This window comes from Chelonoidis abingdonii, chromosome 13 (genome assembly GCF_003597395.2).
Source record: "Chelonoidis abingdonii isolate Lonesome George chromosome 13, CheloAbing_2.0, whole genome shotgun sequence".
In the NCBI taxonomy this organism is placed as follows: Eukaryota; Metazoa; Chordata; order Testudines; family Testudinidae; genus Chelonoidis; species Chelonoidis abingdonii.
Genome location: NC_133781.1, coordinates 7,755,878 through 7,781,988, shown reverse-complemented (window position 1 = coordinate 7,781,988; position 26,111 = coordinate 7,755,878). Strand labels below are relative to the sequence as shown.

Genomic DNA, 26,111 nt, shown 5'->3' with positions numbered 1-26,111 from the left:
AACTTGTCTTGTGCATAAAAAGGATAATCAAATTGGGTATTCTTTTGTGTAACTAAGGTTTTGCCCAGGGCAACATCCTCTGTGTTTTTTAATCTGTTGTCTGTGAGATCAGCTTGTACGCTATCTCCCAGAGGTTTTTCTTTTACCTTTCTTTTCTTTAATTAAAGCCTTCTTTTTAAGAACCCAATTGATTTTTTCTTGTTTTAAGATCCAAGGGGATTGGATCTGGACTCGCCAGGGACTGGTGTGGAGGAATTAATAATTCTCCCCCACTTTCCCCTTGTTTTAAGATCCAAGGGTTTGGATCGGTGTTCACCAGAGAATTGGTGGAGGAGTCTCTCAAGGCTACCCAGGGAAGGGTTATAGTACTTGGGAGGAAGAGATATTCTGGGGAGAAGATAGAGTTTCCCAAATGACTCATTAACAATTTGGGTGGTGGCAGCAACCAGATCTAAGCTGGTAATTAAGCTTAGGGGTTCTCATGCAGGTCCCCACATCTGTACCCTAAAGTTCCGAGTGGGAGTGAAACCTATGACAAGCACTATGGAGGTGCCGCTCCAGGGGGCTCTACAGCCAACCCGATGGATGCTGCTGGGGAAAAACTTTCCAATGACTGTGCACGTGGTGCACACACACCTAACTGGAATCAATATGAGCAATCACTCGAAGAAGAAGAAGAACTACTTTATGAAAAATTGTAAATGGAGGGTCAGTCATTAAGGCTTGAAGTTCACTAACCCGCCTGGCTGATATTATTTCTATAATAAATGCTGTTTGAACTGAAAGATGAACTAGAGAATAAGATGATAAAGGTCCAAAGAGTGCAGACATAAGCTGTGTTAGCACTAAATTAAAATTCCATAGGAGAACAACTCTCTCACAGGGGGATAAATATTTAGTAAACCTCTCAGAAACCTCTTAATATCATGCAAGAACATAGATTTACCACATATTGGTATATGAAAAGCTGAAACTGCAGCTAAATGTACCCTAAGCGATGTAACAGATAAACTTGTTTTATTCAGAAACAGCCAAACACTCTGGATTGAATAGGAGCTGACACAGGATCAATACCCTTATCAGCTATCCACAGTGAAAATCTTTTCCATTCAGAATCACATTTCCTAGTTGATTGTCTTCTAGCATTAAGTAAAACACCGTACAGCTACAAAGAAAGATTTCTCTTATTCTGTCAGAGTCCCACTGCCCATGGTATCAGGTGCAGTGCAAGTGGATCTGGATAATATGCTTTCTCTAGCTGCTGTGACAAAAGGTCCGGTGACACATTGGAAAGAAGCAGCAAGTCTGTGTATCATTGCTGTCTCAGCCAGGCTGGAGTGATAAGTATCATCCTGGCTGAGTCCTGTGTAACCTTCTTCACAAGCATCAACACTAAAGAGCTCCTGCTCCTGAACAAAAACAATGACATTTGGGGTTTTATTTGTGGCAAATTTCTATACGATATAAAAATTCATATATACTACATATGTGGAGTATCCCAAAGAGCAAAATTGTCCCAATTGTCTTGGATCACAAAACCTTTCAAGGACCCTTCATACATCTAGGAAAAGTCTCTGATTAATTGGGCCACTAACTGATTGAGAGGTTCTGCCACATGCAGACCTACTGGATAAATCTTGTGAATTATAAAAAAATCCCCAAAGCTTCACTGCCTCCTTGCAAAACTCTGAGGAATGGGCTCCTCCATGTTTATTTACATATGACATTGCTCTCATATTGTCTCTGGCTGCTTGAACCACAGATCCTTGCACCTGAAGGAGGAATGATCTCGATGCCAAATACATTGCTGTTAGCTCCAGAAGACTGATATAAAGGTGACACATTTGTAGATTCGAGAGACTTCTTGTTAAAAGGTTGTTGAGATGTGCACTTCAGCCCATTTTTAAGGTATCTATTCTAATGATCATGAAAGGAAAGAGATAGTTGAGCTTCACTCCCCTCCATATATGTTCCTGGTCCATTCACCATAAGATTGTTTTCTGGATTTTCTTGGGAATGGTATTAAGTTTGTGTCATGTACTGCCGGCCCAGGTTTCTTGCCAAACAGTGTTGAAGGGCGTCTCAGCCTTTGTCCTACGTAAGTTGTGACATACGTGGGTGATGCCATAAGACTCAGCAGAGAGAGGAAGAACTTTATGTTCTGAATGGTAGATTTCCTCTTCAGGAATTTCTCCTCCAGAAGTTCAGCTCTTGCCATTCTGGAGTCAAGATGTACTCCTATGAAAAGGATATTTTGTGAAGGCTTCAATAGAAATTTCTTTTCAGTGATCAAAAATCCCAACCTTAGGAACACAGAGCATCTGAAATGAGTGACACCCTTTGGTTCACCTTCAGAAGTTCCTTTCAGGAGCCAATCATCTAAATATTAGAGGGGTAGCCATGTTAGTCTGGATCTGTAAAAGCAGCAAAGAGTCTTGTGGCACCTTACAGACTAACAGACGTTTTGGAGCATGAGCTTTCGTGGGTGAACACACACTTCGTCGGATGCATGCGACGAAGTGAGTATTCACCCATGAAAGCTCCTGCTCCAAAACGTCTGTTAGTCTATAAGGTGCCACAGGACTCTTTGCAATCATCTAAATATGGACAAATATGGTCTCAGAAAAGCTGCCAATACAGCTAGGCATTTTGTAAAGATTTTAATGCAGTAGGAAGTCCAAAGTGGAGCAGCCTGTATTGGAAGTGGTGCCCTATGGCAAAATAAGGGTACTTCCTGTGTGATTATCTTACTGAAATATGAAAGCAGCTTCTTTGAGATTGGGAGCAGTAAAACCTGTTTAGACAGGAGAGGGAGGGGATAATTGATCTTAGAGTTAATATTCTGAAGGGAAATCTTTGGATGTACCTATTCAACTTCCTCAGATCCAGCATTGGAAGAAGTCCTCCATCTTTCTTTGGAATTAGGAAATAATGTGAGTAGAAACCCCAATTTCTTAGATTTATTGGGACCTCTTCTACTACTCCTTCCCTTAGCAGGGAGTTGATTTCTGTGCGTAGCATTAATTTGTGAGAGGAGTCCCTGAATAGGGAAAGAGGTCTTGAACTGGATAGTATAACCATCTTTTATTGTGTCCAAAACCCATCTGTCCATGGCGCTCTTTTGTCACTCAGTGTAAAAAAATGGCATAAACAGTCTCCAAATGTGAGGGGAACAGAGTTCAAAGCTGGCTTGCTGCCCTTGAACTTCGTATCAAACCTGAGGCTTAACTGCAATGCCATGGGGTGCTCCACTCACCATTTGGCTGCCGCCTCCTCCTGGCTCTCTTCTTACTACAGCACCTATCACACTTGCCCAGAATCTTGAATCCGACAAAGGCTCATATCCATCTGTAGTCAGTGGCTGGAAGGAACTGAAGTGGCAACCACTGCTTTTATATGTAAGTGAGATATTATATTTTTATTGTGCTACCCTCAGAACATGCTCGAATGCTGAGGGGAGAGGCGGGAGGGGATGCATGAGCACTCTTATAGGCACTACTAGTAGAAGACTGCATCATTCAATGGCACCAGTCAGCTCATATCCCAGGAGTGGGAATGTGCAGAGGACACTCCAAGCGGAATTTATTTATATATTATATTATATTATATTATTATTGTGACAAAGTTCCTCCTCTACCTTGGTGGGTCCTGCACTTATTGGCCCATTTGCTCACCTCAGTGATCTTCCCCACAGTCTGGATCAACTCCTCCTGTGTCTGATCAGGAGTTGGGAGGTTTGGGGGGAACCCGGGCCTGCCCTCTACTCCGGGTTCCAGCCCAGGGCCCTGTGGATTGCAGCTGTCTATAGTGCCTCCTGTAACAGCTGCATGACAGCTACAACTCCCTGGGCTACTTCCCCATGGCCTCCTCCAAACACCTTCTTTATCCTCACCACAGGACCTTCCTCCTGGTGTCTGATAACGCTTGTACTCCTTAGTCCTCCAGCAGCACAGCCTCTCACTCTCAGCTCCTTGTGCCTCTTGCTCCCAGCTCCTCACACGCACTTCCTCTCCTCTAGCTCCTCCCTCCCTGACTGGAGTGAGCTCCTTTTTAAACCCAGGTGCCCTGATTAGCCTGCCTTGATTGGCTGCAGGTGTTCTAATCAGCCTGTCTGCCTTAATTGGTTCTAGCAGGTTCCTGATTACTCCAGTGCAGCCCCTGCTCTAGTCACTCAGGGAACAGAAAACTACTCAGTCAGTGACTAGTATATTTGCCCTCTACCAGACTCCTGCACCACACTGGCCTGGGTCTGTCACATATATACACACACACATACACACCTCTACCCCGATATAATGCGACACGATATAACATGAATTCGGATATAACACGGAAAAGCAGTGCTCCGGAGAGGGGGGAAGGGGCTGCGCACTCCGGAGAATTAAAGCAAGTTCAATATAACGCGGTTTCACCTATAACGTAGTAAGATTTTATATTATATATAATCTGTATTGTATTTGAGTTTTACAAAGTTAAATAGGTGCCTGCTGGAAACAGCAGCCAACTAACAAACTACACAAAAAAGAGCAAATTACCTCTAAAATATGAGCAACGGAGAACAATATAGAGCAATATAAATCATGTCTAACAAACACAATCATTGCAGTCATAGCTGAAATCTTTCACACACATTTATTCACATAGCATATGACTTATTCATATGCTTAGAGAAGAGAGCCCCAAACTCAAACCATTGCTCACAATCCAAGAAAATATGAAAAGGCTGCCCAGAGCTGTCCATATAATCCCAACAACTGCACCATCACCATTGAGATAAATGAGCGAGAGAAAGTTCTTTTACCCTGCTAGAAAGGCTTGAAGACAGAGTGCTTGAGTTTGTTTTTCAATCTTCCAGAGGACCTGTATTGACAAACTATGCTCTAGGAAAAATTAAAAGGGTATTTGAAGAGAAAAATGTATTAATATTTGAAGATCATTCACAATTTGGACCAGATACCAAGGAAGGTTTGTTTCACCTGAGTTTTGCAGGAAAGACGAGCTGTTCAAGTCACTCATGTAGTGTAAAATTCACCCCCATGCACAGGGCCAGTGGGATTTCAGGGGTATTTCGCCTGCATGCCTAGCCTTCTGCATTTGATCCATAGTCTAAATGAGGGCATTAACGGGCAGCGGTGTGGGGGCCAGTGAGGGGGCTAGTGATCACTGTGAGAGCAATTTTATGAACACAGAAGAATCCCATTGCTGTGTTGCAGCAGAGCTGAACACTAGAGCCTAAGACCAAATATAGCACTGGGCAAACAGCTCCCTAATGTCATACATGAGGCTCTTGCATGGATTTGTGAAAGTATCCCACCTTGCATTCACATGCACTTGCATGTGTAAAAGGCATTCTGTTAAAAGTGGCCCTTGCTGTCCAGCTCATTCCATCTGACCTGCTCACAACATGCAATTTCAAGCTCACCTGTACAGATCTTACACAGCAGTTAAAGCAGCTGGATGTTAATAATCTGACTGTGCTTTGTGGGTATATAGTAACCATCCAAACCGTTTAAATCTAAGCTAAATGCTTATCTGAGTCATTCAATTTAAACTGTGATCAAATTTCTAGCTGGCCTCATGCAGCTTTGCAAGCTATGGCATTTTATTCTGCTGCAGCAGAGTTATGAATTATTTGTGTGCTAACATTACCATAAGCTCTTTTCCTCTTTCATAAATGATATAGGGCAATGTGCAGTGGAAGCCAAAAATAACTGAGATATATAATAATTTACATGGGCTGATGCAGGAGCAACAATGAGCATGGACATGCCTGTCATGGAGAAGGGAAGTTGAGAAGGCAGTGCCCAAATGTGGGAGATACAGGAAAGTGTCTCCTCCCCTTTCCGTTTCTGCTACATGTTGTCACCAACACTGCCAAGCTCCCACCCCACCCAGTAAATAAATGACTGACCCCTCTCCCACCCAGCCTGGACTCAGCCCTGCTCTGAACCGATGGGAATAGATGGCACAAACTAGGCCTCTCTCACCACACAGGGCAGCCCTGTGTCCCTGTCCCAGCACCTGTCCCTTTGCGTATTACGGGAAGCAGGGCTTTTTTCCTGGGCTTTCGCAGCCCCAGCAGACTGATCCCTGAAGGAGCTGCTGGATGGCTGAGCTGGTAACACAGGCTGGGAAAGCATATACATACGCGAAGTCTGTCAGACATTAATGCTGCTCCTGACCCTCTAGGGAGCCTCCCAATGAGTGTTCCCTCGAACCACTTACACCCGCACATGCTGTCAGATCTGGGGGAGTCGGAGGGTGAAAATCCTGGCTGCACTGAAGTCACCTGGCCTCAGTGAAGTCAATGGCAAAACTCCCTTTGACTCCAACAGAGCGAGGATTTCACCCTGAGACCACAGGCCCTGATGTGAGCAGCAAGTCTACATACCTGTGCTTCTGCTCACCCAGACCTGCACCATAAAAGCACATCGGGCTGGGGCAGGGCACTGAGGGTAGGGACTATCTCTCCCTTCGTGTATGTACAACTCACAGAGCAATCGGGTCCTCATTGTGACGGGGCCTTCCAGGTGCCACCATAATGCAAACAACAACATAATCCAATCCACATGGTTGGATTCAGGCCTGTCCCTATTCAGCAAAACTTTTCAGCCTGGTCTTAACTTTAGACATATTAAACACATATTAAACATCATGCTTATGTGTTTTGCTGAACAGGGATAAATTTAAGCACATGCTGAAATGGAGCTGTAGCGAGGCAGCCTGGCTCCCAGCCGCGCCTGAAAGGGCTGAGCAGGAACAGACGTCAAAGTGGGTGGAGCCACCACCACCTGTTCCCGCCGCCCAGAAGTCAAGGGGCGGGACAGGAAGTATAAAGGCCCAGCCCCAGCACTCAGTTGGCGACCAGCCGCTGAAGAGACCAGACGCAGGTGACCGAGCTCCGGCCCAACCTGAGCTTCCCCGCGCCCGGTATCCAGAGGAGCTGCCTGAGCTTCCCCGCGCCCGGTATCCTGAGGAGCGGCCTGAGGTTCCCTACGCCTGGTATCCAGAGGAGCTGCCTGAGCTTCCCCGCGCCCGGTATCCTGAGGAGCTGCCTGAGCTTCCCCGCGCCCGGTATCCTGAGGAGCTGCCTGAGCTTCCCCGCGCCCGGTATCCTGAGGAGCTGCCTGAGCTTCCCCGCGCCCGGTATCCAGAGGAGCTGCCTGAGCTTCCCCGCGCCCGGTATCCTGAGGAGCTGCCTGAGCTTCCCCGCGCCCGGTATCCAGAGGAGCTGCCTGAGCTTCCCCGCGCCCGGTATCCTGAGGAGCTGCCTGAGCTTCCCCGCGCCCGGTATCCTGAGGAACCCATGGTCAGGAACCTGCCGGAAGAAGCCAGTGAGACACAGATACCCAGAGAGGGGGAGGTCGGAAGTGGCCCGGGGGTAGCTGACCCTGGTTTGGCTCCCGAAGAGCCAGAACCCATGTCAGTGTGTTGTGGCCAGGATCCCCACTGACAGCAGCGAGCCTTGGCCGCTGCTAGGGCCCCGGGCTGGAACGCAGTGGAGTGGGAGGGGCTGCGTTCCCCTGCCACCCGCCTAAGGGTGGCAGACTCCCCCTCTCCCTGGCCTGAGGAGGCCTTATTTATAAACTTACTATTTGAACTGCTGCTCAGCCCCTGCCTGAGGGTCTGAGCTCTGTGGCTGTTTATTGCCCCGCCCTGAACCAGGGCTTGGGGCTTTATAGACTTCCTCGTGGAACTGCTGCTCAGCCCCCTTGCTGAAGGAGATGAGCCTGAACTGCTTCCTGCCCCGCCCTGCCCAAGGGCCTGGGCTTTATAAACTCTTTGTTTGCTCAGCCCCTTGCTGAACCAGCTGAGCCTTGAACTGCTTAGTGCCCTACCCTGACCCAGGGCCTGGGCTTTATAAACTCTTTGTTTGCTCAGCCCCTTGCTGAAGCAGCTGAGCCTTGAACTGCTTAGTGCCCCGCCCTGACCCAGGGCCTGGGCTTATAGACTGTTGTTTGCTCAGCCCTGCCAGAGGGCTTGAGCTCCTGACTGTTTCCCGCCTCACCAAGCTAGATCGACAGCTCATCCCACTCATGTAGCGAGGCGGCCTGGCTCCCAGCTGCGCCTGAAAGGGCTGAGCCCCCACACCGGACCTCTACAGGAGCCTTGATGTTTAATTTTAGGCTCTGGAGGTTGAAAATCTGGTCCTCTCCCAAATCCAATCATATGGCCCAGGTTTTCCAGACTCCCTGGGTGGCTGTAAGGAGACTATGACTCACCTGTGACCTTGAGGGGAGAAAGAAATCTGTAGGACTTGCAGCCTAGTTGGGCCATCAGATACGCAGATGCTCCCCTTTCAATACAAAATTCCACCATGAAAGCCGAAAGCTGAGGCAGTCTGGGCACTGGCACTGTGTAGGGCTTGGTGGATCTGACTTGTGAAGGGATCTCTGGACAGCAGGAAACATATGGAGGGTAGCAGGTCACAGACTGTGGTATTGGAAGTGAAATTTGATGGTTTGAGGATTGTGGATGGAGCCTCTTGGTCATGTTCACAACACTCGCCCATCTGGAGAAACGCATCCACCTTCCCATTCCTGGTCCCAGGGTGGTAGGTCACCACAAAGTAAAATCATGTAAAGAACAGGGACCAGTGGGTCTGTCGCTGATTTAGTTTCTGAGCCATCTTCAGGAATTCCAAGTTCTTGTGGTTGGTAAGGACTTGGATCGGAAACCTGGAGACTTCCAGGAGATGTTGCCATACCTCAGAGGCTGCTTTGATGGCCAGAAGCTCTTTACTGTCATAGTTTTGCTTCACTGGTGTGAGCCTCCTTGAAGAAGGCACATGAGTGAAACTGACCATTCAAGTCTGCCAAGCACAAAGTTTGAGGCATCCACTTATACTGTAAATTGCAGCCCGAGTTGGGGTGAATCAACCTAGGTAGGGGCTGTGATGAATTTCTACTTTAGGCATTCAAAAGCCAGTTCCATCTCTGGGGACAAAGAGAGATGGGCTCTCTTCTACATGAGGGCTGTGATTGGGGTGACCCCCCTTAGAAACATTTGTTGAACTGTCCACAGAAACTGGTGAAGCTTAAAAAGCGTTGCACCCACAGACATCCCTGAGCACCACCAGTCGATGATGGCTGTTAATTTATGTGGGTCAATGATGTGATGGGCTTTACGGACTCCTCACTAAGACTAAAGGACTAAAGGAAAGATAGAGCAGCCCTGGGTCAAGAAGGTCCCGCCCCTCAGCAGCTGCAGAATATGCTCCAAATGGAGGACATACTTAAAATGGGACGCTGGCAATCAAGTAGGTGAAGACTGAAGGAGAGGTTGTCTGCAGGAAGGAAGCCAGGTCGTCAGGGGGAAGAGGCGGGGAAAGAGAGGTCCGGCACTCCTGCTGGAGTGTCCAGTGTGATGGGGCAAGGCCAGATGGCTACAGTAAAGTACTGAGAAACAGGTATGTTAGCCCCAGGCTAAACAAATCCCTAGTACCCTGGTATCAAATGGCAGTTGCTCCAGGTTAATCAAGGCACCTGGAGCCAATTAAGATCTTTCTAGAAGACAGTAGAGATAGCTACTTTAATTAGAACACCTGCAGCCAATCAAGGCAGGCTAATCAGGGCGCCTGGGTTTTAAAAAGAAGCTCACTCCAGTCAGGCAAGGAGGAGCCAGAGGAGAAGGAGCGTGTGTGAGGAGCTGGGAGCAAGTAGCTGAGAGTGACAGCGTGTACTGCTGGAGGATTGAGGAGGACAAGCGTTATCAAATACCAGGAGGAAGGTCCTGTGGTGAGGATAAAGAAGGTGTTTGGAGGAGGCCATGGGGAAGTAGCCCAGGGAGTTGTAGAGCTGTTACAGGAGGCACTATAGACAGCTGCAATCCACAGGGCCCTGGGCTGGAACCCGGAGTAGAGGGCAGGCCCGGGTTCCCCCCAAACCTCCCAACTCCTGATCAGACACAGGAGGAGCTGACCCAGACTGTGGGTTCCACAAGAAGGGAAGATCACTGAGGTGAACAAATACGCCAATAAGCGCAGGACCCACCAAGGTAGAGGAGGAACTTTGTCACACTAGGTTTTAAATATTACAAAGTTGGCAACCCTATTCTGGGGAGATGATATAGTCAAAAAATTCTACTGTGCCACAGTCAAACTGTCATACAGGGTGACCAGCCCTGAGGCCAGAAGCAACCAATCAATGGTTTCCCTCAAGTCCAGGAAATTCTTACACACAGTAGGGATCCCATAGGACTTAGCCACATACTGGTCAATAAAATTGCCTGAGATTCCCAAGTCAGCCAGAGCCTCCAGGTGCTCTTCTGGGCTTATCAGGAGTAAGAGCTGCAATGGCAGTCAGAGCTGCAACAAGGGTCGGTTTGCAGTTGCTGCTGTCTCGACAGAAGTGCGTGGAGGTCAAGAGTCTTTGTAGGAGGAAAGGGATCAGCCTGGATCCTCTTATTAGAGCTGGGGATTGGCATTTTCCAACCCCAGTCAGACACAGTCCTGAGGTTTGGCATTAGTGTTTCTCAGACTCAGACAGGCATGGGCAGGCCTGGCCAATGTGCATGGGTTCTGGGTCCTGGATTGATGTGCGCGGTTGAGAGGCTAGGCCACATTTATGGAGCTGCACTAGTTCTTCGTGTATTTTGTAACGCAGTCCAAGTCGAAATAGATGCTGCTGCACAGCCTCATTCCATTCAGTGTCTGCGGAGAGGTGATGGAATTCAGCCACTGATCAATGTCCTTGCTGTACCATTTGCAGCATGGCTTCAGTAGTTCGGGTTTGGTGTGGATCACTGAAGATAACTGACATGGCCTGAATGAACTGTTCCACCTGGCCCAGGAGGGGCTGGACTGTTCCAAGCAGTGGGAGGCCCAAGCCAAGGCCTCTCCAGTGAACAGACTAATGATGAGCCCTACTTGGGCCTGGCATGTGGGGAACGACGGGGGTATAGCAGGAAAGGGAGTCAGCACTGGTTTAGGAAACCTCAGAACTGACTATGAGCACCATTATATAAGACTGGGACTTTTCAGCTTGGAAAAGAGATGACTAAGAGGGGATATTACAGAGGTCTATAAAATCTTGACTGGTGTGGAGAAAAGTAAATAAGGAAGTGTTATTTACTCCTCACAACACAAGAACTAGGGATCACCAAATACTAATAGGCAGCAGGTTTAAAACAAATAAAAGGAAGTATTTTTTAACACAATGCACAGTCAACCTGTGGGACTCTTTGCCAGAGGATGTTGTGAAGGCCAAGACTATTCCAGGATTCAAAAAACAACTAGATGAGTTCATGGAGGACAGGTCCATCAATCAATGGCTATTAGCCAGGATGGGCAGGGACGGTGTCCCTAGCATCTGTTTGCCAGAAGCTGGGAATGGGTGACGGGGGATGGATCACTCGATGATTACCTGTTCTGTTCATTCCCTCTGGAGCACCTGGCATTGGCCACTGTCAGAAGATAGGACACTGGGCTAGATGGACCTTTGGTCTGACTCAGTATGACCATTCTTATGTCTGGGAGTGGCACCTTTGGTTCCCAGAAAGCCAGAGCCAGGATCGCTGGTGATGATCTGTGTTCTGCATCTGCAGGATGGAGACCTGCAAGTTCTGTATGGCCCCATCTGCTTCTGAGTGGGGTCTATGCCAGTGAGGTGGGCTCCTACCCTTTGTATTGGGCTGCTTAAACTGTAGCCAACCAGACCTAGTGACTGAAATGAGAGTTCAGCCTACTGGTTAGAGCTGGGTCCAGGGGGACAGAATCCAGGAACAAGCTGGGGGCCAATATTGGAGGGACAGAAGCTGAATGCCAGAGCAGGAGGGTTCACCAGAGTCACAGGCTGGAGCCCGAGCCAATGATTGAAGCCAGAAGTCAGAAGCTGGAGAGGAACAGAGGATAGAGCTGAAGTGGACAGTAGGTGGAGCAGAAGTAGGTTCAGAAACAAGGCTGGGACAGGGACTGGAACAGAGCAAGAGCAGGAACTGGAAGCAGGTGGGAACGGGACTGGAATCAGGCTGGAGCAGGACTGGAAGCAAGGGCTGCAAGCAGGAGCAAGGCATCCACAGCAGCAGGCGTGGTACGTGTTAAGCAGCTGCTGATCTGTGGGTGTCAGTTTTATGAGCAGGGCTGGGGCTACTTTGTCAATTCTAAGGCAGTGCAGCTGGGCTTCCTGATTGCCCAGCAGTGCAATTAGTTAAGAAGCAGGCCAGGAGTTGGTCTGTCCCCTGACAGGATTTCACAGGTATCTTTCTGGAGGATTTAGAGGCAGTTATATAATAAAACCAGAATCAGCTTGCCAATAGCACATACGCTGGGGTTTCCAGCCATCCAGACCCCCTGAAAATTCCATTATACACACCAGAGGGAAAAATCATCGCTCATCCCCTACCCCCAAGGACTTCTAACCCTCTGCCGCTTTACCTTGCAGCATGGCGGAGCTGGTGTAGTAGTTGAAAGGCACATTCTTCACCATGTACTCGTCGGCATCTAGCAAAGAGAGTTTGTCTCCGACGAGCACAGATTTCCCAGTGCCGGCATTTCCCACTAGCATGACTGGCCTCTTTCGGTCCAGGAGCCTATCCATGAAGTATCGCACTCGGATGGTTTCACTGGTGGGCACCAGACAAGCCTAAGGGGAGAATGATGGGGACCAGCAATGAGCCTCAGTGCACCCCCTTTCAGCCACGCTCACATGGGGTGATGGAATACTGATCCAGCTGGAAATATGCGAGGAGGCAGAGTGTCCACAGCAAGCACCAGATAAGAGCCGGACAGACCTCTGCCTGACAGTAAATTAGACGATCTACACCAGCTAAAGTCTTCAGTAACTAACTAGTTGTCTGGTAGCATGTGTATGTCCTCATTAAAATGTATTTACCTAGGGCTGGTCACAGTTTTTCCACAACTGTTTTTTGATGGAAAATTGGGGTTTTGGCCAAACAAAATTTTTCACTAGAAGTGTTGGCTACTCACAAAAAACAATGATTTTTTTGTCAAAAAATACAAACACCCCAAAACTGATTTTTCTCAGTTGTTGGCTAACAGCCAAAATATTTCAGTGCCAGCATGGTGCCTCTTAGGTGTTGCAGTTAAGTTGTCCCCATTCTTCTCTATGGACCAGCCTCCCAGCCAAACTTCATGTCCCATGATGCACTATCTCCCTTCACCAAGAAAAGACAGGTGTATTATGGTACATATAGGTCAACCAGAGAGAGCTCATCCTATGATGCAGAATGTGAACATGAGGCACCCAAACTACAACTCCCATGAGGCACCAGGGCAGCATTTCAGAATCAACATATTTTGTTGTTCACAACTTAAATATTTCTGGTTTATGACCCGATTTTTGACAAAAAATTGAATTTTTCCATGGAAAAATCTTCATTTTATGACCAGCTCTAATTATCCCCTACAGTGATGATAAGCTAGTGGTGAATTTGTGACCCCTTTGCAGGTTGAAATCAGACGCATGCATTCTGCTCTGCTGGCATTCACTAGATGGAATCAGACCACTACATCCCACCTATGTATGTGACTTCATATTAAAGAACCGAATCAGTCATTAAAATAAGGCCTTGGTTTGCTTGCAGAGAGCAAGTGTGATCTCTCTCTTCTCCACACTACCCCTTCTGGTTTAACTGGTGCCCTGTTTTACATTTCAGACAGAAGTTATCAGGACAACAATGGACTGGCACTGTGGAGATGCATGCAGCTTGAGAGTAGATATCTGACTGGTAATTGAGATGGCACTATGTTTTGTGCACGGTTTTTGATTCAGTCCATTGGGTGTCTGTCATTTCCCCATTCATCAATCATATTCCAGCGCACTGTAACAAGAGTACCACTTTCTTAATGAACCTTGTCTTCATAATCAAACCCAGGTCACTTAATCACTTTAGAGTGAATGTTTGTATCTTAGATGGAATATCACCATTACTAACAAACCTTCATTTTCTCACACCAATGCTAACAAATCTTATTTGACAGAGACAAAGCACACACCACACACACCTATATATTCTTTTGTGGCAATGAAACAAAGATTCACGTACCTGTAATGGCATTTCGGGATCAAATTCAAACTTGGGGATGAGTTTGGACCAAGGTTCAAACTTTTTTGTTTCTGGATCAATGTAAAAGTCGAAGACAGTTCCCTGAGAAGGAAACTTGATAGTCTTGAACTCAGTCACCCACCATTTACTGAATTCTACTCGGTAGTCTACAAGCTGCAAGACAAAATGGACAGCAAAGATGCTAACCTGCAGAAAATCTCCAGTGATCGAAAAGGTTATCTACACCATGTCCCTAGCCAGTTTGGAACCATCCCCTGCAGTATATTCCCTTAGGCTCTGCCCTGACCATTCACTCGGGACACTATTCCATAGCCTAAGAGTACTTACTGTCAAGAGCTATTTCCTGATGTTAAAACTAATCTTAATTTGATCTCATTACTCCTGTTTATAATCCTAAATAAATCCTCTCTCATGATGGCCATTTTAGATATGTCTTAGATTAGATAGAGAGATCCATCTGGAAGAATTAATTACATGTCTCAGATTACCCAGGCAACTAATTGATCCGGAGTGTATACACGCCTCCAATAGTAGTTGTGGATGGCTTTCATGTCCCCACCTCCAGCCATGATTAGCCAAGGCATGCGGGTTAAAGTTCTTCCTCAGAAAATCACAACAGCTCATTAACTTTTGATTTCTGGATACTTTCCCCAGCACAGCACTCTGGTATTGAGGAGCCCAGACTGAATGAAGTATTCCAAGTGCAATTGTACCAGCCTTCTAGAAAGGGACCATCACTTTTCAGTTCTGATACCTTTGCATTAACCTTTATTTCCTGCTATACTACATCGGAAGCACATATTAAATTTGGTCTCTGCTATCTTTCTTATGTCTCTTTCCCTCTCGTATCCTACACCATCCACTAGTCCTCACAGTGACTGTGAAATCTGGGGGAAGGAAGGAGGGCGATTAGACTGGGCACTCAGGAGGTCTACGCCTGCTCTTCCACAGATTCACGGGTGACCTTGGGCAAGACACAATCTCTCTGAGTCTGCTCCTCATCTGTACAATGGAGATATTAGCCTCTCTCTTCTTCACAGGGGTGTAGTGATAAGTTCATTAATGCTGGAGATGAAAGACCATGTAAGCAGTGAATGCAACATTACAGCTTGCCCAGATTCTCAGTACATTTCTCATAAGGCTTATTTTTCCCCACATCCATTCGCTGTGCACTCTTGTCCAATACAGCAAGTCAGCTGGGACTGCCAGCTCATTTCATGTACACCACTAAAGCTTCAGAAGAAAGCCAGGATTTTCACCAACCCCTGCATTTCATCTGGTGCCCACTGTGAAAGGCTCCGTGGGGCTTTGCTATCCTGAAGCAGACACCCCTTTAACGTAGACCAGAGTATTCTTAAAACACATCATTATTATCCAGGATTCTGCAATCTGGTGCTGCTCACAGAGGCAAAAATCACTAATTACTCATTTCCCTGTTGCTGTAATTCCTCAGCAGTGACTTTAGTAGCCTTCAATGCGGGTGGAAGTGCACCACTGCTAAAAGCTTTCTCACTAGGGTGCCCTCATCAGTGCACAGGAGAGCTGCTTCCAGCTGCACCGTAATGTGTCATCCACCCTCCCTAATATGCCATTTAACCAGAGCAATTTGGTCCCAACCCACACTGCCAGAGCAATGCTAAATATGAGCTGTTTCCTTAACAAAACCCCACATGGAATTTTACTAATTTCAGAGCCTTTACCTTGAAATGGAAAATCTATCAACTGTTTTCCCACAGAGAGCCCACTCCCTTCCAGTGAGCACATCAGAGTGGAAAGGCTCTAAAGATTGTTTAACTTGACATTTCTGCAGCAAAAGGTCAGAGTGAAGGGCACCGTCAATGGAGAGCAATAGACAGATTTTATATTGGATCATTTTTCACCAGACTCTTGTTCAGCCTGCTGTCCCCTCAGCTCCCCTGCTCTGACATTTACACAGCAGTAAAGGAAGAAGCACAGCCAGCATCAAAAGCAAAATCTTGGGGAGAAATTCTGTGGCTGCAGAGGGCTTCTACTGCACTTGGTGCAATCTGTTAAAGCACACCCTCCCCACCACATGTTCACCACACACTGCAAGTGTGTCCACACCACCACTGGGAGGTGTGATTGCAGCACATGCAGACATTACAGCTGGCTGTGAACAAGCTAGGTCAAGGCTAGCTTGAGTTATAATAGTGGTGAAACTGTGGCAATGTGGGCAGCCGTTGCTTGGGCACCTGGGTAGGCCCTGGGCAGGACTAGCCCATGCAACTGCCCAAGCTTCACAGCTTTACTAGCTCAAAGCTAGCTCGGATATGTCTACATGTGCTGCAGTCACAGCTCCCAGTGGCAGCCTACGCATATCCTGAGTAGTGCTGAGGGGAGCTAAGATGCATTCTTGCTTCACTAGTGGAGGTACTCATTGAACAAGCTGTAGCCGTGGGAACTAAATGTGAGGAGTCTTGGAGATCATACAATTCCAAGGAGCACAAGCACTACTAACCACTTAGGAAGTTTGGTGTGATGTTTCTTTAGACCCTGATGTGCTGGGACTGGGCCTTTGGGCAACAAGGGACACAGGAAAGGAGCCTTCACCTAAGCACCTTGGCTGGGGATGAAGAATTCTGAGTCGAAGGGATCCGGCTATGGAACAAATGTCAGCAGAATATTTCATTGTCTGTAGGTTCATCTAGTCAGAAGCAAATTTTGTGCAGATGAACCAAGGCACAGGAGCAGCTCTAACACTTTCCATTGATCCCTAGACCAGGCATCACATGGAGACACAGCACAGCTGTCCTCTCCCTGCCCCAGGGGACCACTTCTCTGGGTGAGATGCACGACTTCTCTGCTGAGATTGTCAGCAAAAGAGCCAAACAGTGTCCAGCTGGAAGTGGACACTGTTCAATAGAAAGGTAATGGAGAGCACCAGCTGATCTCACCAACGCCATTGGTTAGCCACTGGAGAGAACAGCCATGGGTCACTACTGAGGCTAACATGAACTAGATCCAAGCGTGGGATTGAGAGGTGCACTAATTACCCTGGGTGTGGCAGACATTGCTACTGTTATCAGGGCACCCTAAACCCCAGCTGTCAGTCACTCATAACATTGCAAACGGTTTGCCTTTTTCTCTGAAATAACCCACAACCAGTCTCTTCCCAAAGGTGAATATTTCTGGTAAGAAAAATGTTTTGTCTCCTCCTGTGCATGAGGAGTATGACAGAACCATAGACTTCCCCCTTCATCAGAGCCCTCCTGGGACCTTCCTGGAACAGCCCTACAGCTAACATAGCTGGGGTGGAAAGTGGAAACTTGGCACAGGGAAGAAAACCTGCGAGTGTTCCGAGAAAAACAGGGCTTGATTTAATGGATGACTGGATCAAGCCCCAGCTACCCCAGAGGACACATTTTGATCTAAGAATCCCTGTGACAGCTGCACTGCTCTGCGGCAACACAGATCACAGAACAAATCCCAGGAGAGCAGGAGACAAAGAACTGAGGGTTGAAGGGATTCGGTAACTCCCGGAGATCAGGCCAATCCAGGGTCTGATCAGCTTTAGGAAATGCTGCAAAACCTTACTCTTTGAAAAGTCTTTTCTACCATAAAACAATACACACACAGAGTCACCCCCTTTGACCTCCAAAGCCCAGTACCGAACCTCTCCTTCCACTCCCCAAATGACAACACTGACCCCCCCCTTCCACCCAGTAAACCCCACTGGCCCCACTTCTACCTCCAAGCCCAACCACTGACCCCCTAACCCAATCAACCCCAACACTGACTGCCCTTCTACCCAAACAACGCCCTCCTCAAAAAAATCACCCTACCCTAAGCAGAGTTTTTACCCCCAAGAAGTGAGAAGTGCCAGGGGCTCCATGAAGGCCCTAAGGACTTTGCTATTGCTATCACTTGTAAATGGAAGGCGCCCAGATACTCTGGTGATGGGTGGCAGTACCAAAAGCTAACAGCTGCATGACTGGTACATTTTGCAGGGGGTGCTTGTTATATATTCTTTCAGGTGCTTGGCAGAGGCCTCGCTGCCCATTTGAACATGGCTGATTAGCCATGCACTGAAAATGGCAATGTGGAGCTCAGGAGCTGAACTAAGAGCTCCAGCTGTCATGCACAGGAGCTCCTCTGCTATGAACTTCCTAAGCTTGGCAGTAGCAAAGCTCCTCATCTTCAGACCTCCTCAGATGCCCATAAGAGAGAGGAGAGAGGCTTCCCTACTTTGCCCTTCCTACACTCGGAAGCCCCTGCCCTCTGTGCAACAGAGGCCTGCAGAGGGTGATGGAGCTGGCCAGAACTGAGGAGCAGTGGATGAGATCTACTTATGCAGGGAACTGATTTCAGTTACTTCAGTGGGAGCTGCAGCTGCTATCACCTTTGGAAATTAGGCCACTTAATTAGATGACCAGGTATAGATTTAGGGGCTTGATCTTAGGCCCCAAGTTGGAGTTGCTGGCCATTGCGTTGATAATTTCCCTGCTGGTGCTGGCCAGGGAAGTTTCCTCCATAGGGTGTTATATGCTCTCAGATCTCTCTGCTGGGACTTCAGATTTCTCCTGCTTGGCATCTGGTTTTACTAAAAATGACCTGGACTATATGTTCACAAGCAGTATGATTACAGTAACTAAGTCCAGGCAGCTAGCCTGAAAAAACAAAGCACCCAGTAGAGCAGAGGCTGTCCCCAGGGCTAGCAGTACCTCTGCAAGGCTCTGACACTTGGCCAAGTGTCTTTTTATTACTATTACTAGCTGCATGTCGTAAAATAATAGCAGCTACTGGGAAACCAGGAAACAACCATCTTGCCCCAAGACGTGTGGGAGAAGCATGGGCAAGCAAGGCCAACATGCTCTGGGCCTGTGCTGGAGTGAAATACCTACTCCCCTCTCCTCCACAAACAGTGTCAGATGGAGGGAGGCAGGGACTGGGTGAGCTGCATGAAAGGCAGCTAAATGAGGAAGGAAGCGTGATGTAGCATTCAAGCCCCTGCAGTTCCAGCTACTTGGAGGACAGGGAAGATCAGGGGAGAAGGTCTCTCGAAGTCCTGGCACCAGTACCTGTGTTCAGGTAACAATATGGGTTTCCCAATAGTTGGGGACAGTGTTTCAGCTCAATGGAGAAAAGGTTCCTGCCTAAAGGAAGGGAGTCACTTGCAGAAGAGACCACATCCACCTCATTTCACATAAACTTCTGGCCTAGGAGGCTGACATCCTCTGTTAAACCACAGAACAGCACAGCACAGGCAGCAGCAGGGCAAGCGTCCCCCACATGGCCTCTGTGGTTGTGATGAGCTGTGAACTGAAGGGACTGCCTCTAGGGATGAGATGTGATTTATCCACATGGTCCAATTGGGGGTTTCTGTTGTGCCCACAGGAACAGCAGTCTGATATGGACACCTGTCCATCAAAGCCTGATTGAGTCCCACCAGCTCACTCCAGAGAGCACCCAACAGCTGATAGGATGGTCAGACACAGCACCCAAGCTCCATTCCCAGCCGTCTTTATTTCCCAGTGGAGCAGGGCCTGCGCAGCTACATTTCTGCACAGCAGTAGTTGCATCCAGCACCAACTTTTCAAGAGTTCAGCCATCATTTAAGACGGGGTGGGCAAACTACAGCCCATGGGCCACATCCAGCCCACCAGCCATTTTAAGCTGGCCCTCGAGCTTCCATTGGGGAGCGGGGTCTTGCGCTGCTCCAGCCAGGGAGCAGAGTCAGGGGCTGCTCCACACAGATCCCGGAAGCCATGGCATGGCCCTGCTCCCACGCTCCAGCTGGAGAGCAGGACTGGGAGCTGCTCCGCGTGGCTCTCAGAAGCAGCAGCATGGCCCTACTCTGGCTCCTATGCGCTCCAAAGACCCTTCTAGCACTCCAATGAGAGTTGCAGGGGCGATGCCTGTGGATGGGGCAGCGTGCAGAGCCGCCTGGTTGCACCTCCACATAACAGGCAGAGAAGGGACATGTTGCTGTTTCCAGAAGCCGCCTGAGAAAAGTGCTGCCCGGAGCCTGCACCCCTGAGCCTCTCCTCATGCCCCAACCCCCTGGCCCAGCCTTGATCCTCCTCCCACCCTCCAAACACCTCGATCCCATCCCAGAGCACCCTCCTGCACCCCAAACCCTTCATCCTCAGCCCCACCCCAGAGCCTATACTCCCAGTCAAAGCCCTCACCGCACCCGGCACCTCACTCTCATTCAGCGTGGAGCCCCCTCCTGCACCGTGAACTCCTCATTTCTGGCCCAACTCTGAAGCCTGAACCCCAATTTTGGGAGCATTCGCAGTTCTCCATACAATTTCTATTCCCAGATGTGGTCCTCAGGGCAAAAAATTTGCCCACCCCGATTTAAGCACTTTAAGAACAACTGTATTTTCAAAAGTGCTTGGCACTCAGAAAATCCAATTTTGACATTTGTGACCAGATTTTCAGAAGACCTCAGCTCCTGACATGCACCCAGCGTGCTGCATGCTTGTGAAAAAAGAGCAACTGTTCACCTCTGCCATTTCAAATGGATCAAATTAAAACAAGTGCGTCAATCCTCGGTTCAGCTCATTGCTACTATTTCTTTGTTATTCTTCTTAGAAACCTTAGAAAGCTGATAGCCTAAGTCCAGTGGTAACAAAACACTGTCTGATCTATGTCATTGCAATGGCACTCCTACCTATAAACACACAGTGAGCTGGCAACCTTTGCTATCTTACCGAGCTCCAATGATGTATTCATTACTACCACATTCTGTAGGGTGTTACTGCTTCTATCAGTCAACCTACTGCTGTAGAATGAAATGTTTGTACATAAGTTAATGTCTCTCTCATCTTTGTTGCTTTAATCCTTGACCCTTCCGCTCTTAATACTGTCTCTTGGGTAATGATGCCTTTCACAAACTACCATGTTTTCTCTGTAAACAAGGTAAAGAAACAGCACCGCTCACTGCTCCAGAGGTTTCTATCCCATTGACAACTGTATTCTAGCCCCAAGAACGCAACACTATACTAGCGAATCACACTGAGTAAGTATAATAGTAATCAGAATAATAAAAGAGGATACTGTCTAAATGGGATACTACATTAATGAGCCCTACACTTATAGCTCTCATCTTACCTGATCCTGGAACATTGCTCCACCAAAGGCCCAGACAGCAGCAAACACAAAGTAAAGCTCGTAGAGTTCCTTGGGGCAGTCTGGAGGAGTGTTCTCCGTAGTTAGGAGACACTCAAGAAGGTAACACAACATCTGAACCATACTCTGTTCGGGAACTGGAATAATCTTCCTAAATCTAAGGGAGGGAAATTGAAAGCATATGAAGCATAATTGGATTCAGCATGATGGTAGTTAGCAATACAGAGAAATGTGCATATAAATCCTCTTTCAGAACATTAACATTTTACTTTTCTGCAGTGTGTATCTTCCTTATGCAGGGATACAGCGAGAAATCTTTAGTAAAAGGCGAAAGATTTATACGAAATGAAGAAAAACCAGAATATATATATATAATACACCAGCTTTCATCCCTAGGCCAAGAAGCGCAGGCACATGCACAAGTAATAACAGTCATAAGAAGTTTCAGACATTTAAAAACTTTGATCCTCTTGAAAGTAGTAAAATGAGAGACTCGCTAAGGGCAATGATTTCCTGTGAAAACGATGAGTTAGGAGCGGTCAAATAGAATAAATCCTTTCATCTCGCAGTTTTAAACCAACTTAGGAATTCTGTAAATGTAGCTGAACTAATATTGTGGGCAGCGGGATAACACTGAAGTCTTCCATAAAATAATTATAGTTATTTGAAAGGTTGGTCCTACGATTTCTGAATTAAGTAATCTACAAAAATACCTGGTTTACAACTGTCGGCAGCTAATCTCTGCGATTTCATGCTCTGTCACAAACCTCAGGAAACAGAGTGAGAACCATCCTACGTGTTGTGCTGCTGATGGCTATAATCAGACTGGTCACACAGGCAGCAATCTTATTGCAAAACTCCTTTCATTACAAATCCCCATTTTCACTACCTCAGGCCTTTCTGCATATCTGCCTTTTGGGCTGACATTTCCCAGGCCTGGTCTCTGCCTCAACATGCATGTCTTTCTGCCAGGACTCTTGTTCATGTATAAGGACTGGGGTGGAAGATGCAAGAAACTGTGTCCTGATGCTGCTCATTAAGTGGACAGAGGAAGTGCCCTCAGAGCCATTCTTCAGAGCTGCACAGCTGACATCCTGAGCCTCTTGACTGTCCAGATCATCCTTCTCCATGGCAGTTGTGTAAGCTCAGCCTCATGGAAGCTCTGTGCAGGCATAACGGTTAATAAAATGGGGCCCACAGGCCTCATCATTGATTACTGATGCCAGAGCCTATAAGCCAGCTGGACATCAAAAGGATAACAATCTAACCTGGCCAATGAGGCAGTTTAATGAGTCACTGAAACCCTTATTTATAGCAAAGGAAAAACTACCACTATTGATTTAATGGTGCTCAGCAGTGAACTGTGCGAGACTGGGAAGGGACACAGACACAATTTCTTCTGCAGCTGTCATGAAAAGAATCGTAGAATATCGGGGTTGGAAGGGACCTCAGGAGGTCATCTAGTCCAACCCCCTGCTCAAAGCAGGGCCAATCCCCAGACAGATTTTTGCCCCAGATCCCTAAATGGCCCCTGTCATAAACAGAGAGTTAAGGGTTAATGTTTCCTCTACCTGTAAGGGGTTAACAAACAGTGAGACCAGGAACACTTGACCAAGGACCTATCAGGAGACAAGATACTTTCAAATCTCAGTGGAGGGAAGTCTTTGTTTGTGTGTTCTTTTCTTTCTCTGTTGTTCTCTCTGGGATCTGGGAGTGACTGGACATACTACAAGCTCTAATTTTCTATTCCAGTAGTAAGTGCAAGTAGAAAGGCGGTTTAAGTCTTTTTGATTGTTTTTCTTTATTTGCAAATGTGTATCTGGCTGGTAGAGTTTTAATATGTGTTTGGCTGGAAGTATTTTAAATTGTATTTCTGCTGAGGGAGGCTTCTCTCTAGAGTCTATAAGCTGAAAGACCCTGTAATATCCATCTTAAATTTACAGTAATTATCTTTACTCTTCTTTTTTTATTAAAAGTTTTTCTCTTTAAAAAACCTGATTGATTTTTTCCCCTTGTTAAGGCTCAAAGAAACCGAGTCTGTACTCACCAGGGAATTGGTGGGGAGAAGGGAGAGAGAGCGGGGGGGGGGAGATAAAATCCTCTTGTTTTAGATTCACGAGCTTAATCTGTATTGCCTCTGGGAGGGGGAGAAGGGGAGGGGGGGAAGGGACATTCCTCCAGTTTTGAAGATCAAGGAGTTTGAATCACAGTGATCTTCCAGGGTAACCCAGGGAGGGAAAGCCTAGAGAGGCACGATGAGGAAAGCGTTTACTTTCCTTGTATTAAGTTCCAGGGGTCTGGGTCTTGGGGGCCCAGGGAAGGTTTTGGGGGGACCAGAGTGTATCAGGCACTCCAAGCCCTGATTGGTGGCAGCGCTACAAGATCTAAGCTGGTAATTAAGCTTAGGGGAATTCATGCTGGTACCCCATCTTTTGAATCTAAGGTTCAGATTGGGAAATTATGCCATTACAGCCCCTTCAAGACTGAATTCGCAACCCTGGGTTTAGCAGGCCAATGCTCAACACCACGTACAGAGAACTGGCGAGGGAGAGATCTCAACCTCTTTATCAGGGAGGTTCCCCGGTGACAGCTGGAGGCTGGTTACAGCTGAACTATATAGTCCAAGAGGGCATGGGCACAGCACCTGGGAGGAGAGGGGTGACGTGTCCCTCAACTTTACTTCTTAAAGGCCAAAACCTTTACCCCGAGGAACTAGACTCATAGACTCATAGGTCAGAAGGGACCAATATGTTCATTCTAGTCTGACCTCCTGCACAAAGAGGCCACAAACCCTGCCATTCGACTTCTATAACAAACCCCTAACCTATGTCCGAGTTATTGAAGTCTTCAAATTGTGGTTTGAAGACCTCAAGCTGCAGAGAATCCACCAGCAAGTGACCCATGCCCCACCTTGTTGAGTGAAGCGCTCTGACCCAACTGACTTAACCTTTTCTACGTTCTTTCCTGTTCCCTCTCCAACTGACAGATAATTGGCTCCTCCATCATACAACATCCCAGCATGCCTTGCACTATGCACTTTGCCTTGTGTCTGTAGTAAGTGAGCCCACACTTACTACAGACACAAATTAACAGTAAAATGTCAAATTACGATTAAGTGAAACCTGGGCTGCAGCCAAGCAAGGGTGTGAATTTGGGAGCCAGCATCTGCTCCTCCTTCCCCACAAACAGTACACTGAAGGAAAGCCAATACTGCTCTGTCAACAGGGCCTTCAGAGGCAGGGCAGCAATTTGCCTGGCAGTGGCCCATGCAGCTGTGTCACCCAACAGAGCCACAACATGGTGGGTGTCGCTCACATAAACGTTATGTCCCATTATACTGTACCTAGTTCTAAGAGTGTCCAGGCAAAGCGGCAGGTACTTGTCAAACAAGATGGTCAGATTAGCTCGTTCTGACTGGATTTCTCGTCGGTCAATCCAGCTGCTAACAGGGGGATTCCAGCCCAAGTCTGCTGGGTTGATGTACAGAATGCCTAGAGACACAGTGCAAGAGAGACAGACACAGAAAGGACATGACAGAGACTGGTACCTTTCTCCATAAGAACTGTTCACCTTCCCTTACTAAGATCATAGTTTAATACGTGCAGCAGTATACCACACTGCACAGCCTGTTGCTCTTACACAATTGTAATTTAGTCCAGATTTGTAAAGGTATTTAGGTGCCTAACACCTATTGAAATCAGGCCCTTTTCTCTTGAGCCTCAGCTCCCGTCCATAGACAGGGGAGAACAATCCTTCCATTCTCCCACGTTGTCTCTGCCTTGGCTATTTCAGCTGTAAACTCTCCTGAACAGGGACTGTCTCTCACTCTGTTTGCACAGTGCCCTGATCTCAACTGAGCCCTCTATGCGCTACCCTCATCACCACCTTTGTCATCAGCCGTTCACCGGTGAGTGCTGGGTTTCTAGGTTCTGCTGCCCACTTCTCGGTCACGTGCCTTGTCAGCCAGTGGCACTGTGAATTAAGGCTGTCACTTTCAAAAGGCCTAAGGAAGCTGGGCACTGAATGCAAACAGAAGTCAGGTGCCAAAATCTCCTGAGCCCTCTGAAAATCTCAATCCTAAACTTCACTTTGTGCGAGTGGAAAGGATATGCCCTCTTATTCCCCCTTGACCTACCTGCTCTGGATACAGTGGCTGGAGTTGCTGTGCGTAGGTGACTGATCTCAAACAGCAGCCTCATGGTTGGGTTAAGGGAAATTCTTTCATTGCTTGCTAGTGTCAGCACCTGCAAATGACAGACACATTCAGAATATAAGCCTCATGGCAGCGGCATTCCTCAATCCTGCTGGTGAGAATAGTTCATTCCCATGTTATCGCCGTATGACTCAGGCATGGTCTTGCAGACAGGACATCTGCACTGCTTGATTAGGATTTCATCCAGCTCCTCAATGCGATGCATATGTAAAGGAAGCCATGTCCTTCCATTTTGCTCACTTATTGTGCAAACCCTTCTAGTGTATCCTCAGATATCATGGATTACACGCTTTGCTATCTTGCTGCTCAGCATCTATTTGATTTTTTCCTCCAAATATCTCACCTCCAGTTTAGCGAAGAGGATTTCAGGAAGTCTCCAAGACTCCCCAAGATACACAAACCTGCTCACATACATTCTAGGATATGTTGTTTTGTGGTTAGATCCTTCAAGCCTTCTACTCTCCAAGAGCAGGAAAATGACATCCTAGGGGGACCTCACACTCTCCCTACAACAACATACCTGGAAACACCCAAGGAATAAAGACTGAACAGAGGGGAAGTGATGGTCCCAGGCTAAAGGGATTTCTAGCTTATGTATAAAAACCTGGGAAACCAAAGCTGCAAAAACAAGGCCTTAAGAATCTGCCAGCCTGTTTATCACTCAGGGTGAGGAGTATGTTAACCTCAGTTAGCAGTTTAGTTTATTTACTATATAACCTGCTTTGATCTGTTTTCTATTACTTAAAATCTATCCTTTTGTAGTTAATAAAATTATTTT

General features: G+C 47.3%; 1 protein-coding gene across 4 annotated transcripts in view; it reads right to left on the bottom strand.

Annotated features, from left to right (window-relative positions):
* Nucleotides 1-26,111, bottom strand: part of DNAH9 (dynein axonemal heavy chain 9) — a 396,459-nt gene that overhangs the window by 251,660 nt on the left and 118,688 nt on the right. For all 4 annotated transcript variants that reach the window (XM_075071725.1, XM_032803600.2, XM_032803609.2 and 1 more), the window contains 5 exons: nucleotides 25,256-25,364; nucleotides 24,464-24,611; nucleotides 21,103-21,277; nucleotides 14,005-14,178; nucleotides 12,374-12,581 (listed from right to left, as the gene is read on the bottom strand). In XM_075071725.1, coding sequence (XP_074927826.1) covers nucleotides 12,374-12,581; nucleotides 14,005-14,178; nucleotides 21,103-21,277; nucleotides 24,464-24,611; nucleotides 25,256-25,364 — 814 coding nt within the window. The remainder of the gene's footprint in view (nucleotides 1-12,373; nucleotides 12,582-14,004; nucleotides 14,179-21,102; nucleotides 21,278-24,463; nucleotides 24,612-25,255; nucleotides 25,365-26,111) is intronic.